This window comes from Bubalus kerabau, chromosome 5 (assembly GCF_029407905.1).
Source record: "Bubalus kerabau isolate K-KA32 ecotype Philippines breed swamp buffalo chromosome 5, PCC_UOA_SB_1v2, whole genome shotgun sequence".
Classification (NCBI taxonomy): domain Eukaryota; kingdom Metazoa; phylum Chordata; class Mammalia; order Artiodactyla; family Bovidae; genus Bubalus; species Bubalus kerabau.
The window spans coordinates 97,301,090-97,318,392 of record NC_073628.1 but is presented as its reverse complement, the minus strand read 5'-3'; the positions used below and the strand labels follow the sequence as shown (position 1 = coordinate 97,318,392).

Below are 17,303 nucleotides of genomic sequence, written 5' to 3'. Positions count from 1 at the left end.
GATGCACTCGGTGTCCTCGGGCTGACTAGGCGCAGTCTAGAGCCCCAGGGAGCCTCACCTTTGATCTGTTTGTCCAGCGCCTGGCCCTGCCCCCAGCCACCCTGGCCTTCTGGGAACAGACCCCATGACTCCTGCCTGCCCAGATTTCTGGGCAGCGAGGGCAGGATGCTCCAGGAGCCAGGGGCTGGGCCTGGATGACGGCCAGGCCTGGGAACAAATGCTAGCTCTGTCTTCACCCTTGACCTCTGGGGTTCCCCAGCAGTGTGTGACTTCCAAGGTCACTCAGAATCCTGGGGACAATGATCTCAAAGGTGGTGGCTTCTAGGTGGACATGGGGGAGGCACACAGGCATCTACCTTTCCCTCCTGGCAGAGAGAAGAGGGGAGCTTTAAAAACACGAGTCCACAACAATGGGGAACATGGGCGAGGACATGGAATCGACATTTAGGAAGCTGGAGAAACAGATGGACAGGTGGAAATGATGCTCCGGGAAGCAACTCTGAGCTGGCAGTGAAATCAGGAATTTGTGGCCCCAAGTCCTTCTGGACACAAGTAAGCATCTTGCCAATCCCTGCTTCCCATCCCCCAACCCCAGCAGAAAAGGGTGACTTATTCTTGGAGGAAACACCTGTCAAAGCAGGAGACGAAAGAGACACAGGTTTAATCCCTGGGTTGGGAAGATACCCTGGAGGAGACCATGGTGACCCATTCCAGCGTTCTTGTCTGGAGAATCCCATGGACAAAGAGCTTAGCAGGCTACAGTCATACGGTCACACAGAGTCAGACATGACTGAAGCCACTTAGCACACATGCATGCATTCTTGGAGGAAGGATTTGGAGAGTCCCGGGTCCTGCCAAGGATGGCAGGGCCCAACAGCAAACAAGGGCTCCATGCAGACAGACCAGCCGTCCTCTGACTCAGCTCCTGGAACCTGGCAGCCACCAGGCTTCTCTCTTTTCCCGGGAAGGATGAAGAGGTCAGGAGGAAAGATCTAGAGATGCTGACCTGAAGGTTCTACACGCAAATGGCTCAGCATGTTATCCACCGTGAAGGTCACCAAGCTTCCAATTAGCTTTTTAGTCCCTAGTCTTACAATGAGCAGAACTTTCAATGATTACTGAGGAAAACCGCATACATGAGAAAGACCAAAAAATATCAGCCGACCAACCAACCAAAGCAAAACAGAAAACATCAGTGAGAGGGAAATATCCAAAACTAAAAGGAAGCATCATTCTTTTCAAAGGAAGAGGGCCAGAACAAGAAGAACAGAAGAAGAACAAGAACAGGATGCTTGCTGTTTAGCAAGAGCATTCAGAGAACAAAACATGGTTTGGGGAAATAAAAATATGATAGAAACAAAAAACTCAATAAAATGTTTGGAAGATAAGCTGAAGAAATCTTCCAGAAAATAGAGTTTAAAGAGAAAAAAAAAAACAGTAAAGATAATAAGTCTTATATGGGGATTTACCTGGTGGTACAGTGGTTAAGATGCCAAGCTTCCAATGCAGGGGATGCAGTTTTTCGATTCTTAGTTGGGGAACCAAGATTCCACAGGCCCCACAGTGTGGCAAAAATATAAAAAACTAAACTAACAAACAAATATGATTCATTCGTAAGAAGCCCTATAGTATGTCAAAGACTGAAAAACAGAAATTCCAGGAAAAGACAACAAAGAAAGCAGAGGAAAGGAAATTATAAACAAAGTAACATGAGAAAACTTCCCAGAAGAGAATGCAAGTTTATTGATTGAAAATGTCACCCAAGTGCCCAGAACAAGAGATGAAAATAGAACTTTACACATGTTATTTCAACACAGTAGAGAGAAAAATCATGTTCTACAAATTGTGAGGTACAGAGGGGGAATGAGGGAAAAATCACATACAAGAGATCAGATATAAATGATCCCGGAGCTCTCAAAGCAACACTGGAAACCAGAAGCCAGACTCCAGTGAGTGCCATATTGGGATATTCACATCCTCAGGTGTAGAACTCTTCCACACTGATCAAACCAGTCAATCCTACAGGATAGCAACCCCGAGTATTCATTGGAAGGACCCATGCTGAAGCTCCGATACTTTGGCCACCTGACGTGAAGAGCTGACTCAGTGGGAAAGACCAGATGCTGGGAAGACTGAAGGCAAAAGGGGTGACAGAGGATGAAGAGGACGGTTGGATAGCATCACTGACTCATGTATGCACATGAACTGGAGCAAACTTCAGGAGATAGTGGAGGACAGAGCAGCCTGGTGTGCTGCAGTCCAGGGGGTCACTAAGAGTTGGACACAACTTAGCAACTGAACAGCAACATAGGACTCGGCTGAAAGGATGGGATGTGATGTGTGCTGAGGCATTCGAGGCATCCCAGCGTCCACCTGGCTCTCTTCTGGATCACTTGTTCAGGGGGAAGTCATCCACCATGAGTAAGAACAGTCTCTATGGAGAGGTTGACTTGGGGAGGAAATGGATCCTCCTGATAACCGCCTCCGTAATTTGCTAGTCCTGTGACTTCATCATCTTGGCAGCTGACCCTCCAGCAATAACGACAGCTTTACTGCAGCCTCATGAGTGACCCTAAACTGAACCAACCAGCTAAGTCATCTTAAATCCCAGGCCCACAAAAGACATGCTTATTGTTACTCTTTCAAGCTACTTATTGTTTCCACCTGCTGCATTTCGGGCTAATTTTAAATGCTGCAATAGACAATAAGAATGGAAAACAGCAAATCTCAAAATGTCGAAGGAAGATCATTGCCTACATATTTCTATACTCATCTAAATTCTGTACCCATTAGCTAAGCATGAGATGTAATAAAGGGTTTCATACATTTCATTTTTTAAAAACTTTCAACTCTTGTCCCCTTTCTCAGAAAGTATCTCAGGGATGTGCTCCACCAAAACAAGGGAGTAAACCAAGAAACAGAAAGATACGGTGTCTGAGAGTCAAGAGTGGAATTCCATCCGGGTGTTCAGGAGACACAGAACAGACTTGTCAGAAAGATGGAATTGATAAAACACCTGTAGAACCTAAAGATTCTTTAAAAGATTGTTTTTTTCAGTAGTTATTTTTCCTAAATGAATGTGAAAATTATCAAACAGAAAAAGCCTCCAGGGAAAGCAAGAAGCTATGCCAGAGATAGAAGGTATCGTTTGTTTTTTTTCTCCCTGAGTCTCAGCTGCAAATGTTATTTGCATGTTTGTAATGGTGCAAACACTGAATGCAGAGCCAACTGAGCCTGTCATTTAATTGTTGAGAGTGTGGTGGGGGCAGGGAAGCAGAGAGCTACATCTTCGCCTTCCCAAATGGGAAATCGACAGATTGTGACTAAAACTGACAACAAGCATACTGTTTAGAGTCAAGATGGTAAATACTAAAATAATCAACAGAAGAGGTGAATTCAGCTGCCTCTGGAGAGAAGAGTGAGTATGCTGTTGCTCTAAGTTGCCTCAGTCGTGTCCGACTCTGTGCGACCCCAAAGACGGCAGCCCACCAGGCTCCTCTGTCCCTGGGATTCTCCAGGCAACAACACTGGAGTGGGCTGCCATTTCCTTCTCCAATGATGAAAGTGAAAAGTGAAAGTGAAGTGGCTCAGTCGTGTCCAACTCTTCGAGACCCCATGGACTGTAGCCTACCAGGCTTCTCCGTCCACGGGATTTTCCAGTCTAGAGTACTGGAGTGAGTTGCCATTGCCTTCTCCAGAGTGGGCATACAGAGGGGCTATTTTTCTCCGAACAACTCAGGTGGGAACTATTGGAATCCTTAAAGTGGGGGCAGGGCTGATTTTAATACCTGAACCTCAGGATTCTAGATAGGATTCTTATTCTATTTTCCATGTCAGAGATTAGACTTGTTCATGGCCCTCTTCCTGATTTGGGGGACTTGAGAAGACTTAACTCATGTCTCCACCAAACACTGGCTTCTGCAGTTGAGTCTGTGTCCACATCACATCCACCCAGCTGTGGGGTCAGTGCTTTTCCTCAAGGCCCATCTCTGTGAGGTGGGTGCAGACTTCACCTACATTTGAGGAAGTGGAGGGATTTACACCGCAGACACCTTCTACTTCCAGGTCAGGTTTTTTTGTTTTTTTTTTTTAAATATGTTTTGAATCTTCCCAGAGCAGGGATCAAACCCATGTCCCCTGCCTTGGCAGGTGGATTCTAACCACTGGATGACCAGGGCAGTCCCAGGTCAGGCATTCTTGCTGCTGTTTCTGCAATCTGGGCCCTTTCTTCTTCTTCCCCTGCTCTGAGAAGGAATTCTGATTTCCACCAGCTCAGTGAGAACCATCTGACATGTGCTCCTTGATGAAGCCTTGTAACCATTGAGGACCATGCTCCCATTTTGCAGAGAGGATAACTGAGTCAGGAGTTGTGAGTATCTAAGTCACAGATTTCCCTGGTGGCTCAGACAGTAAAGAATCTGCCCACAATGCAGGAGACTGGGGTCTGGGATGATCCACTGGAGTATACTTGGCGACCTACTCTAGCATTCTTGTCTGGAGAATCCCATGGACAAAGAACTTAGCAGGCTACAGTCATAGGGTCACACAGAGTTGGACATGACTGCAGTGACTTGGCACACATGCATGCATTCTTGGAGCAAGGATTTGGAGAGTCCCAGTTCCTGCCAAGGATGGCAGGGCCCAACTGCAAACAAGGCCTCTATGCAGACAGACCAGCCTTCCTCGGGGTCAGCTCCGAGAATCTGACAGCCCCCAGGCTTCTCTCTTTTTCCCAAGAAGAGTGAAGAGGTCAGGAAGAAAGATCTAGAGATGCTGACTTGAAGGTTCTACACACAAATGGCTCAGCATGTTATCCACCGTGAAGGTCACCGATAGTCCCTGTCATGCGCTCAGAGCTTCCAATTAGCTTTTTAGTCCCCAGTCTTACATATGAGCAGAACTTTCAATGACTGCTGAGGAATAGCTCATACATTAGAAAGACCAAAAAATACAACCAACCAACCAACAACAGTAAAACAGAAAGCATCAGTGAGCGGGAGATGTCCAAACTAAAAGGGAGCAATCATTATTTTCAGAGGAAGAGGGTGAGAACAAGAGGCAAGCACAGGATGCTGTTTAAAAGAGCATTCAGAGAACAAAACATGGTTTGCGGAAATAAAAATATTATAGAAAAAAAGAAAAACTCAATAAAATGTTTGGAAGATAAGCTGAAGAAATCTTCCAGAAAATGGAGTTTAAAAAAAAAAATGAAAAAAAAAACAACAACTAGTAAAGAGTCTCATATGGGGATTTTACTGGTGGTCCAATGGTTAAGACTCTGAGCTTCCAATGTAGGGGATGTGGTTTTTCAATTCCTAGTTGGGGAACCAAGATTCCACATGCCCAACTCTGTGGCCAAAAAATAAAAAACTAAATAAACAAAAATTATTGTTAAGAAGTCCTATATGTCAAAGACTGAAAAACAGAAATTCCAGGAAAAGACAACAAAGAAAGCAGAGGAAAGGAAATTATAAACAAAGTAACATGAGGAAATTTCCCAGAAGAGAATGCAAGTTTATTGATTGAAAATATCACCCAAGTGCCTAGAACAACACATGAAAATAGAACTTTACACATGTTATTTCAACACAGTAGAGAGAAAAATCATGTTCTACAAATTGTGAGATACAGAGAGGGAAGCAGAGGGAAAGATCACATACAAAGGGTCAGCATATAAATGATCCCAGAGCTCTCAAAGCAACACTGGAAACCAGAAGCCAGACTCCAGTGAGTGCCATATTGGGATATTCACATCCTCAGGTGTAGAACTCTTCCACACTGATCAAACCAGTCAATCCTACAGGATAGCAACCCCGAGTATTCATTGGAAGGACCCATGCTGAAGCTCCGATACTTTGGCCACCTGACGTGAAGAGCTGACTCAGTGGGAAAGACCAGATGCTGGGAAGACTGAAGGCAAAAGGGGTGACAGAGGATGAAGAGGACGGTTGGATAGCATCACTGACTCATGTATGCACATGAACTGGAGCAAACTTCAGGAGATAGTGGAGGACAGAGCAGCCTGGTGTGCTGCAGTCCAGGGGGTCACTAAGAGTTGGACACAACTTAGCAACTGAACAGCAACATAGGACTCGGCTGAAAGGATGGGATGTGATGTGTGGCGAGGCGTTTGAGGCATCGCAGAGTCTACCTGGCTCTCTTCTGGATCACTTGTTCAGGGGGAGGTCACCCACCACAAGTGAGAACAGTCTCTATGGAGAGGTCCACTTCAAGAGGCAATGGGTCCTCCTGATAACCGCCTCCGTAATTTGCTAGTCCCGTGACTGAATCATCTTGGCAGCTGACCCTCCAGCAATAGCGACAGTTTTACTACAGCCTCATGAGTGACCCTAAACTGAACCAACCAGCTAAGTCACTCCTAAATTCCTGGCCCACAAGAGACATGCTTACTGTTACTCTTTCAACCTACTGATTGTTTCCATGTGCTACATTTCGGGCTAATTTTAAATGCTGCAATGATAAGGATGGAAAACAGCAAATCTCAAAATGTTGAAGGAAGATCATTGCTAACATATTTCTTTACTTACCTAAATTCTGTACCCATCGGTTAAGCATGAAGATGGCATAAAGAGTTTCATGGGTGTCAGATTTTTTTAACACTTTCATCTCTTGTCCCCTTTTCTTAGAAAGCATCTCAAGGATGTGCTCCACCAAACCAAGGGGGTAAACCAAGAAACAGAAGGATACGAGCTCAGAGAATCAAGAGTGGAATTCCATCTGGATAGTCAGGAGACCCAGAACAGACTTTTCAGAAAGATGGAAAGATAAAACACCTGTAGAGCCCAAGGATCCTTTAAAAAGCTTTTTTTCAGTAATCATTTTTCCTAAATGAATGTGAAAATTAAGCAAATGGAAAAAGTCTCCAGGGAAAGCAAGAAGCTATGCCAGAGATAAGAAGGTATCATTTTCTCTTTTTTCCTCTGAGTCTCAGCTGCAAATATTATTTGCATGTTTGTAATGGTGCAAGCACTGAATGTGGAGCCAACTGAGACTGTCATTTAATTGTTGAGAGTGTGGTGGGGGCAGGGAAGCAGAGAGCTACATCTTCACCTTCCCAAATGGGAAATCGACAGATTGTGACTAAAACTGACAACAAGCATACTGTTTAGAGTCATGATGGTAAATACCAAAATAATCAGTGGAAGAGGTGAATGCGGCAGCCTCTGAGAAGAGTGGGCATACAGAGGGGCTATTTTTCTCCTAACAACTCAAGTGGGAACTATTGGAGTCCTTAAAGTGGGGGCAGGGCTGATTTTAATACCTGAACTTCAGGATTCTAGATAGGATTCTTATTCTATTCTCCAAGTCAGAGACTAGACTTGTTCACGGCCCTCTTCTGGATTTTTGGGGACTTGAGAAGACTTGACTCACATCTCCACTAAATACCTGCTTCCACAGATGAGTCTGTGTCCACATCACATCCACCCAGCTGTGGGGTCAGTGCTTTTCCTGAAGATCCATCCTTTTGAGATGTATACAGACTTTACTCACGTTGGAGGAGTGGAGAGATTTACACAGCAGATACCCTCTACTTCCAGGTCAGGCTTTTTTCTGTGTGTGTGTGTGTTGAATCTTCCCAGAGCAGGGATCAAATCCAAGTCCCCTGTCTGGCAGGTGGATTCTTAAGCACTGGATGACCAGGGCAGTCCCAGGTCAGGCATTCTTGCTGCTATTTCTACAACCTGGGCCCTTTCTTCTTCCCCTGCCCTGAGAAAGAATTCTGATTTCCCCCAGCTCAGTGAGAACCATCTGACATGTGCTCCTTGATGAAATCTTGTAACCGTTTAGGACCATTGCTCCCATTTTACAGACAGGATAACTGAGTCAGGAGTTATATCTAAGTCACAAGTTTCCCTGGTGGCTCAGACAGTAAAGAACCTGCCTGCAATGTGGGAGACTGGGGTTTGATCCCTGCATTGGGAAGATACTCTGGAGGAGAGCATGGGAACCCACTCCAGTATTTTCTCCTAGAGAATTCCATGCACAGATGAGCCTGGAAGGCTACAGTCCATGGGGTTGCACATGACTGAGCAACTAACACTTTTAAGTCACAGAGTTAGTGTGACTCAGGTCCAGTATCCCCAGAGATGGAACCCATTTTCACTGCCTTCCTTCATTTCTCTGATCATACTAAGATGGGCCCTCCTGGAGCTTGGTCACTGTCGGGCCTAAGACGGGGAGGTAGGGCACGAACAGTGGAGGTCCGGGCAGACACCCTGCTGGGAGCACCAGGGTCCTTAGGCTGAGCTGCCCTGCAGATGGAGTGGAGTAGCTCCTAGAGGCCTACAGTCTGGTGTGGCCTTGGGAGGTCACCTGATGCTATGTGGAGTTAATAGTATCTACCTTCCTTCCTTCCTTAATTAAGGTTAAAGGAATTAAAGCAGGTGACAGGACAGTGCTCCTCAACTGGCCATCATTAGTCTTCCTTTGCCTGGTACTCACCTTGTAGCCCAGATAAGTCCTGACTTCACCGGGCCTCCCAGGGAGGAAGACCTGGTGTGGAATGGGGAATTCAGCTTGGGGTCAGACTTGCTGACCAGGGATGAACATCAAAAAGTGCTCCGAGTCCAAGAGCTTCAGGACGATGGAGAAGCCCAGAGAGGGTGGTGACTGGCCTGAGGCCACCAAAGGAGTAGGTGGCAGAGCCAGACCCCTGTTCCCACTCCCATTATGACTGCAGTCTTAGCCCCTGCTGAGTGGGGACTCCAAAGTGGGTGCCCAGGGTAGGGGTGGGGTTGGGGGGACCCTCCAACTGCCACCAGGTTGGAGTGACTCTCTTGTCCTGCTCCCTGCCCCCTCCGTCTCCCAGGTTAACGTGCTCCCTGGCCACACCGCTGCCGAGGGCAGATGTGGGGCCGGGATTGGTGAGGCCAGCTCTTGCAAGGAGTGAGGACCTTCCTTGCCAGTCCTGTCAGGAGTGGGCTAAAGGCCCCCTTCCCCAATCTGTACCCCGTTGTGGTGACTCTGGTCCCACCACCAGAGCCCCAGTCCTGGCAGCCAGGAGGGCTGGGGCGCCTGCAGGTTCAGCACCTTGGAGAGGGGACAGTCCTGTGCCCACAGAATCCTCGGGGGCAGCTGCCCACACCTGCTTTCTCAGCCTCTCAGCACTTGAGGGAAGTTTCTAGGAACTTACCAGAGGGGACACTCATGAGGAGGGGAGGCAGAATTTGAACCCAGGTCTAAAATCTGAGCCAAGTCAAGGTACCTAAGGTGCACGCCCAAGGAATTGGATCCCAACCAAGCTCCAGATAGCTGCCTCTGGGGTCACTGCCCCCACCTTCCCCATGATGGGACCTGGCCCAGATTCTTCTGAGAGCCCTGCTGTGCAGCCCCAAGGGAAGGCAAATCCCTTGATTTTGACAACTTTCCAGCCCAGACCCCATGGGTCTAACACCACCAACCTTGTGTGGGGCTTGGGGATAGAATGATTAAGGGCCGTTTCTCAGGACAGACTTGGGCCAGACTGTTGCATCTCTGGGTCCTACAGAGCTCAAGGGGCTGGCCCAAGGTCACACAGGGAGCAGCCTGCCTGCTCCCACAGCAGATACTTGGAGGCCAGACGGGGGCGCCAACTCAGGGTCTGGCACACAGGAGAACCCACTGATGGCTGAGGTAGCCCCTGCCTGGGCCGATCTGAAGTCCAGGGACACGCAATCCAGAATTTTGTTATAAATACATGTGTTTGGTGAGTGAGGGGCAACAGAGGTGGGGGAGATGCTGTACACAGCTGGTATAGGTTTGGTGGCTGAATGCCACCCAGAGGAAGACAGACAGTCCACCTGGCAGGGCCAGCCGGACAGCATTCTGGGGCCTGTAACAGTCAGTTGGTGGGCAAGCCAGCAGGGGTCTTGTCCGGGGCTGGTGGGACCCAGGTGCCCCAGAGGCTCCCTGTCCGAGGTCATGGGCGGCATCAGCAGCAGTACGCGGGCTCAGCTCACATCATTCAGGGCCTGGAAGGACACAAGGCCTCGTCAGGAGGGGGCTGGGCTGGGGGGGTGGGCAAGATGGCCCTTCAGGGAGCCCTGGGTATGCCCTGCCCCGCGGCGGGTGGGGCTCACCTTTCGGGCAAACTCAGGCAGGACGAAGGCCGCCCGGTGCACATCGGAGTTGTAGTATTTCAGCTGCATCTCTTCCACCTGCTTCTGCATCAGTGGCTGCAAGGGCTCCCGAAAGTTGGTGCTCTGGGGACAGGGGTGTGTCTCAGAGACATGCTCTCCTGGCCCACCTGCCAGGCTCCCGCCCCGACCCGGGGGCCAGTCCACTTCGGCTCACTGGGTTCTTGCTGCACAGCATGAAGCCGATCTGGCCGCTGGGGTAGGTGGGGATGGTGCAGTAGGCGTAGTCCACCACTGGGAAGAGAGACCTGCAGAAGTGCCGCATCTCCTTGATGAGGTCCAGGTGCAGCCATTGGCACTCACCTATGGTGGGGGGGTGCGGGGCGGGTGGTCAGATGATGTCAGCACTGGCTGGGGGCAGTGCCTGGTCCAGCCCCAGCCGGACCCCTCCCGGCGGGAGCCCGGCTCAACCAGCAGCACCCAGTCCACCCTAGCCCCCTCACCCTGGCAGCAGAGAATGCCGTCCTCCTTGAGGGCAGTCTTCATGAGCTGGTAGTAGGACTCCTTGAAGAGGCTCTCAGCAGGACCTGCAGAGGTGGGGGGCGGGAGTGGGGGGGGACAAGCACCAAGGGACACCGCCTGAGCCTGCCTCTGGGGGCATGAGGGCCACTCTCACCCCAAGATACACATCCACACAGCCACCAGGGGGCAGAGCTGGGAGTTGAAAGCCAGGCCTGTGGAACTCAGAAACCAACCAAGAAGAGGGTGCTTTGGAGGGGTGCAGGGATCCAGTGCCCCAGTGTGAAGGGGCTACATGTTTTAACCCCATTCCTGGGGGATTCTTGTTGGCACTGCATCAGGGCAGTCTCCAGCCTGGGCCTTGGTTTAAGACTGTATCACATGGAACTTCCCTGGTAGTCCAGTGACTAAGACTGCATTCCTAATGCAGGGGGCTCAGGTTTGATCCCCAGTGGGGGAACTAGATCCCACGTGCTACAACTAAGACCCAGTGCAGCCAAATAAAAATGAGTGTTAAAAAAGAAAAGAAAAAAGATGAGATCCTTGCACATATCCTGATGCTGGCCTGTCGGGGGCAGAGAGGAGGCTGAGAAGGAAACTGGGGCCTCAGTGGACCAAGGCCCCACTCTCCTCCAGGCTCTAAACCAACTCTGGGCAGTAGCCTAGTGGCCCTACTCTGCTGAGCCATGTTTGAGGGGGTAGGTGACACCTCAGAAGGGAAAAGAGCCGCACTAGTTCTGGAGGGCCCCTCCACCCTCTACTCTGCAACCCAGGCTTGGGACACAGATGGAGATGCTGGCCTCCCCTCTGGTGGCTGCCAGAGGCCCCAGGCCAAACCCGCTTACCCATGGGATCTGAGGAGTCAGTGATGATGACGTCAAAGGCGTCCTGGTTCTGTTTCATGAACTCAAAACCATCACCCACGTGTAGGGTCAGCTTTGAGCTGGAGTAGCCAATGGCCATACTGGGCAGGAACTTCTTGGAGACTTGAATGACATCCTGGGGAGGGGACAGGAGGTAACAGGTTGGGCCACAGGGGTTGTGGACCCTGGAGCCAGAGTTGAGTGGGACCCCTTCTCAGAGCCTGATTCACCTTAGACAAGCCATTCATTTGTGGAACCTCAGTTTGCACATCTGTACAGCAGGGAGCAGCTTGGTACCTCCCCTTCTCAGAGGGCTGACTCCCACCAACAGCTTGGCCCACACTTCCACCACCCCTGCTCCCCCTCTCCAAACCCAAGTGCCCCAGGAGAGTGGTTTCCTTACTATTTCAGAGTGAGGAATTTATTTCAGAGGGCTGGAATTCCACCTGGCCTGTATGCCTCACTACGCACACCTTTATCAGATAACCTTTGACTCCTAAGTTGAATGTCAACTCCAAGGAGGCAGGACTAGACCTGCTGATGTACCAGTGAACCTAGCACCTAAATGCTCATGAAAGCCCCCAGCTGCTGTAAAGGACAGGAGTCCCCGGGACTTCTGCAAAGCGTCAGCTCTCAGTGTTACTAAGAAATAGCATCAGCCGCACACCTACTGTGCACCAAGTGCTTTCCTGTCTGCTTTTCCTACTGAAGCCTCCAACGTGCTCTGGAGACCAAGAAACAGGCCTGGAAAGGTTAAGCAACTTGCCCGGTGGTAAACAGCCAATTCAGGGCAAACTGGGACTTGAATCCAGACCCACCCAGCTGTGCGCTCACCTCGTCAATCTCACACTGGACCACAGACTCCACAGAGGAATGCTTGACCACCTCCCGCAGGACGCCTCCGTCCCCGCCCCCAATGATCAGCACCTGCCAAGGAGAGGAAGAGTCAGCCAGGAGCGGCAGGAGCCCCACCAAATAGGCTCCAGCGGGAGTTAGTGGCCGGCCTCTCTGCCCCCTAAACCGCACTGAGCAGACAGAGCTCCCTGGAACAATTCCTCAGCTTCCCTGTGTCACAGACCTAATCACTTCATCTTCCACTTTGTCCCCTTTGCCTGGGAACTCCTGCCAAGGCTGCTCCATCTCAAGCTTCAGGTCTCAGCCTGGGTGTTAGCCCCCACCCCTTGTGAAATGGGCAGCTCCTCCCCTCTAGGCCCCTCGTCCTCGCTATCACTTCTCTGACAACCCTTTGGGGAGGGCTGAGCACTGAGCACTCCTGGGGCCCCGAGCACTGTTCTGTGGGGCTATCCCTCGGCCCAGGGCTGGATCTAGCTGGGATGGGGTACCTTGCGTGGGTTGGGGTGGCTGCAGAGGGGCAGGTTGGCGATCATCTCCTGGTAGGAGAACTCGTCCCTCTCCGTGCACTGGATAACGCCGTCCAACACCAGCACATTCCCGTAGCTCTTACTGAGGGCGGGAGTGACAGTCAGCGACCTGGGCTCCTCGGGAAGGGGGCAACGTGCCCCCCACTCGCCCAGGGTGAGAAGAATCTCTCCCAACCTGCCGAGGGGGCTCCAGGGGTGAGTCCGGGGGGTGACACGTGGCGAGGATCGGCGGGCGGGCCCGCTGGGTGGAGGCTGGACGCGGGGTCCCGGCTCTGACGTGTCCGGGACTGACACGTGGAGCTCGGCGCAGCGGGTCGGCGCAGATTCCGGCTCCCTCCCCGCCGAGGTGGACCGCCCGAAAAGCCGGTCCCCAGCCCAGCGAGAAGGATGAGGGTTGGGGAGGGGACGGAGGGAAGAGACGGGCCTAGTTCACGAGAACTTCTGACAGTTTTGCAGGGGAAGGAGCGGGCAGAGACGGCCGGGGGCGTCCGGAGGTAAAACGCGCAAGACAGGAGTCCGGCAGGAAGAGGGTCGGGCTGGGCCGAGCCCAGGGCTGGAGTGCCGGCGGGCTGCGCGGGGCCGGGCGGCCGGGGCGCTGGGCCGGGCGGGCGCGGGTACCTGCGGAAGACGAGGATATCCTGGTACCGCGAGCGTTGATGGTGTAGCAGCTGCTCCACCTGCAGAGACAGGGCCTGGCCGGGCCACAGGCTGCACGTCTCGCGGAACCAGCCCTCGCGGATGGCAGCGGGGCCGGGGGCGGCGGGGCCGTCGGGGCCAGGCTCCATGGCGGGCTGGCGGGCGGGCGGGCTGGCGGTGCGGGGCGCGGGCCCGGGACTGCAGGCCGCGCGGAGCCACAGCACAACGGGACCAACTCCGCCCGCCGCCCGCGCGGCAACCTAACCCGGCCGGCGGGGCGGGGCCTGTTGCCAGGGGCGGGCCCCAAGCCCCCCAGTGGCGGCGCCTGTGCGAGGCAGCCTGGCGGCCCCGCCCCCTCCGGCGTCCGAGCACACTCATTGGTCTCCGACCTGCAGCGCGGTGTCCAGTGGCTGCGGCGGGCCGTCCGTCTGCGGCAGCAGGCTAGTGCGGCAGCTTCCCTGGGCCACGTGGGGCCGGGCTCGGGGAGGCACGGACTGGCCCGAGAGGTAGTGAGGGGTACCCGACTCCGCAGGGGAAACCTGAGCTGACATCTCGGGCCCGGCGCGGCGTGTCGGAGCGCCGAGACGTCAGGGCTGCCGGCTTGAACCCTTGGGCTGGAAACACTGGACCGGGTGGCTACACTGTCGAAAGAAGAGTTACGTTGTTTCGCTGGAGCTAGAGTAGAATGAATCATCTGTACCGCGTCCGCAAATTTGAGTCCGTGTTGGACTTCAGCACTGCAGTGTGCTTGGTCGGGGGCACAACGAGGGTTATATTTACTTGAGAAGAGCATCACAGCCCCAGGACTTAAGCTCGATTTAGGCATTTCCCCTTAGATTCTCTGATCCTTGGGCGTATGGCTGCTGAATGAGAAAGAGTTCTTTTCTAAATGAGTTTCTAAATTTACCAGCAGTGTCCCGGAAGAGGCCAACACATGCATATTCAGCACCAAAAAGACTGGCACACAGGGTTTTTGTTTTTTGTTTTTTTTTGACAAACTGGGCCTCGCTCCTTGAAAGGTGGGCGGGAATGTGCTTTCTGATTTTGTGAAAATGTCAAGGAACTTTTCTGAATCACATTAAGCATGCTAATTACCAAATATTAAATGCTAATTGCTCTACATGCTTAGTTCTTCGCATGCCAGGGCAGGGAGGTGAAACTGGCATAAGCCACGGGTGACATTATGACAAGGGTGTTTTTTTTGAGGGACTTTTTGTAATGCTGAAAGCTCAGCTTCTCTGTATACTGGTGCAGAATCAAATCTCAGAGACAGTTTTGGGTGATACTTCACCCAAATACTATACCTTTTCTACCGGAAAGGGTAGCTTTCTTGCTTCACCAGGTAAAGGATACAGAGGGCTCATGCCCTCAAAACCATGTGTCCCCAACTTGGGGAAGACAGTGACAAGTTTTCTAGTCATTGTTTAAAGAGGGCATGATCAGCTCGTGGACATTCTTCTAATGGGTTGGTGGTAAAGTAAGTAGGAGTCCACATGGTCAACCTTCAAGTCAAACTGGTATGGGGTCTATGTGCTTGTGGGCAGCATCAGATCAGTTCAGTCACTCAGTTGTGTCCCACTCTTTGCGACCCCGTAGACCGCAGCAGGCCAGGCTTCCCTGTCCATCACCAGCTCCCAGAACTTGCTCAAACTCATGTCCATCGAGTCAGTGATGCCATCCAACCATCTCATCCTCTGTCGTCCCCTTCTCCTGCCTTCAATCTTTCCCAGCATCAGGGTCTTTTCTAAGGAGTCAGCTCTTTGCATCAGGTGGCCAAAGTATTGGAGCTTCAGCTTCAGCATCAGTCCTTCCAATGAGTATTCAGGACTATTTCCTTTAGGATTGACTGGTTGGATCTCCTTGCAGTCCAAGGGACTCTCGAGAGTCTTCTCCAACACCACAGTTCAAAAGCATCAATTCTTCAGCAATCAGCTTTCTTTATGGTCCAACTCTCACATCTATGACTACTGGAAAAACCATAGCCTTGACTAGATGGACCTTTGTTGGCAAAGTAATGTCCCTGCTTTTTAATATGCTGTCTAGGTTGGTCACAGCTTTTCTTCCAAGGAGCAAGTATCTTTTCATTTCATGGCTGCAGTCACCATCCACAGTGATTTTGGAGACCAAGAAAATAAAGTCTGTCACTGTTTCCATTGTTTCTCCATCTATTTGCCATTAAGTGATGGGATTGGATGCCATGATCTTAGTTTTCTGAATGTTGAGTTTTTTTCTCCAGCTTTTCCACTCTCCTCTTTCCCTTTGATCAAGAGGCTCTTTTTTGCTTTCTGCCATAAGGGTGGTGTCCTCTGCATATCTGGGGCTATTGATATTTCTCCTGGCAATCTTGATTCCAGCTTGTGCTTCATCCAGCCTGGCATTTCGCATGAGGTACTCTGCATAGAAGTTAGATAAGCAGGGTGAAAATATACAGCCTTGATATACTCCTTTCCCAATCTGGAACCAGTCTGATGTTCCATGTCCAGTAACAACTGTTGCTTCTTGACCTGCATACAGATTTCTCAGGAAGCAGGGAAGGTGGTCTGGTATTCCCATCTCTTGAAGAGTATTCCCATCTCTTGAAGAATATTCCACAGTTTGTGGTGATCCACACAGTCAAAGGATTTGGCATAGTTAATAAAGCAGAAGCAGATGTTTTTCTGGAAGCAGATGTTTTCTCTTGCTTTTTTTATGATCCAATGGATGTTGGCAACTTGATCTCTGGTTCCTCTGGCTTTTCTAAATCCAGCTTAAACATCTGGAAGTTCTCAGTTCACGTACTGTTGAAGCCTGGTTTGGAGAATTTTGAGCATTACTTTACTAGCGTGTGAGATGAGGGCAATTGTGCAGTAGTCTGAGAATTCTTTGGCATTGCCTTTCTTTGGGATTGGAATGAAAACTGACCTTTTCCAGTCCTGTGGCCACTGCTGAGTTTTCCAAATTTGCTGGCATGTTGAGTGCAGCACTTTACCAGCATCATCTTTTATGACTTGAAATAGCTTAACTAGAATTTCATCACCTCCACTAGCTTTGTTCCTAGTGATGCTTCCTAAGGCTCACTTGACTTTACATTCCAGGATGTCTGGCTCTAGGTGGGTGATCACACTATCATGGTTATCTGGGTCACTTTTTTGTATAGTTCTTCTGTGTATTCTTGCCACCTCTTCTTAATATCTTCTGCTTCTGTTAGGTCCATATTGTTTCTGTCCTTAATTGTGCCCATCTTTGCATGAAATATTCCCTTGGTATGTCTAATTTTCTTAAAGAGATCTCTAGTCTTTCCCATTCTGTTGTTTTCCTCTATTTCTTTGCACTGATCATTGAGGAAGCCTTTCTTATTTCTCCTTGCTATTCTTTCAAACTCTGCATTTAGATGGGTATATCTTTCCTTTTCTCCTTTGCCTTTCACTTCTCTTCTTTTCTCAGCTATTTGTAAGGCCTCCTCAGACAACCATTTTGCCTTTTTGCCTTTCTTTTTCTTGGAGATGGTTTTGATCACTGCCTTCTGTACAATGTCACAAACCTCTGTCCATATTTCTTCAGGCAACCTGTCTATCAGATCTAATGCCTTGAAACAATTTGTCACTTCCACTGTATAATCATAAGGGATTTGATTTAGGTCATACCTGAATGGTCTAGTGGTTTTCACACTATCTTCAATTTAAATCTGAATTTGGCAATAAGGAGTTCATGATCTGAGCCACAGTGAGCTCCCGGTCTTGTTTTTGCTGACTGTATAAAGCTTCTCCATCTTTGGCTGCAAAGATGACTTGCAATCAATCTGATTTCAGTGTTGGCCATCTGGTGATGTCCATGTGTAGAGTCTTCTC

At 50.3% G+C, this 17,303-nt stretch overlaps 1 protein-coding gene across 1 annotated transcript; it reads right to left on the bottom strand.

Moving 5' to 3' along the window:
• Positions 1 to 9,696: 9,696 nt before the first annotated feature.
• On the bottom strand, positions 9,697 to 13,731 carry SRM (spermidine synthase). The gene is made up of 8 exons (XM_055582336.1): positions 13,459 to 13,731; positions 12,802 to 12,922; positions 12,293 to 12,385; positions 11,441 to 11,594; positions 10,580 to 10,663; positions 10,294 to 10,439; positions 10,080 to 10,202; positions 9,697 to 9,971 (listed from the first exon to the last, which is right to left on the bottom strand). Exons 1-8 carry the CDS (start codon positions 13,623 to 13,625, stop codon positions 9,951 to 9,953), a joined length of 909 nt encoding a protein of 302 aa, XP_055438311.1. The 5' UTR covers positions 13,626 to 13,731; the 3' UTR covers positions 9,697 to 9,950.
• Between the last annotated feature and the right edge of the window lie 3,572 nt (positions 13,732 to 17,303).

What these genes read in the sequence shown, in the direction of transcription:
- SRM (XM_055582336.1), bottom strand. Translation starts at nt 13,625, where the DNA reads ATGGAGCCTGGCCCCGACGGCCCCGCCGCCCCCGGCCCCGCTGCCATC. An exon ending in TCCAGTGTGAGATTGACGAG is followed by an intron (nt 11,595 to 12,292) that starts GTGAGCGCACAG and finishes TCCCCTCCCCAG; the next exon opens with GATGTCATTCAAGTCTCCAA. An exon ending in CGGCATTCTCTGCTGCCAGG is followed by an intron (nt 10,440 to 10,579) that starts GTGAGGGGGCTA and finishes CCCCCACCATAG; the next exon opens with GTGAGTGCCAATGGCTGCAC.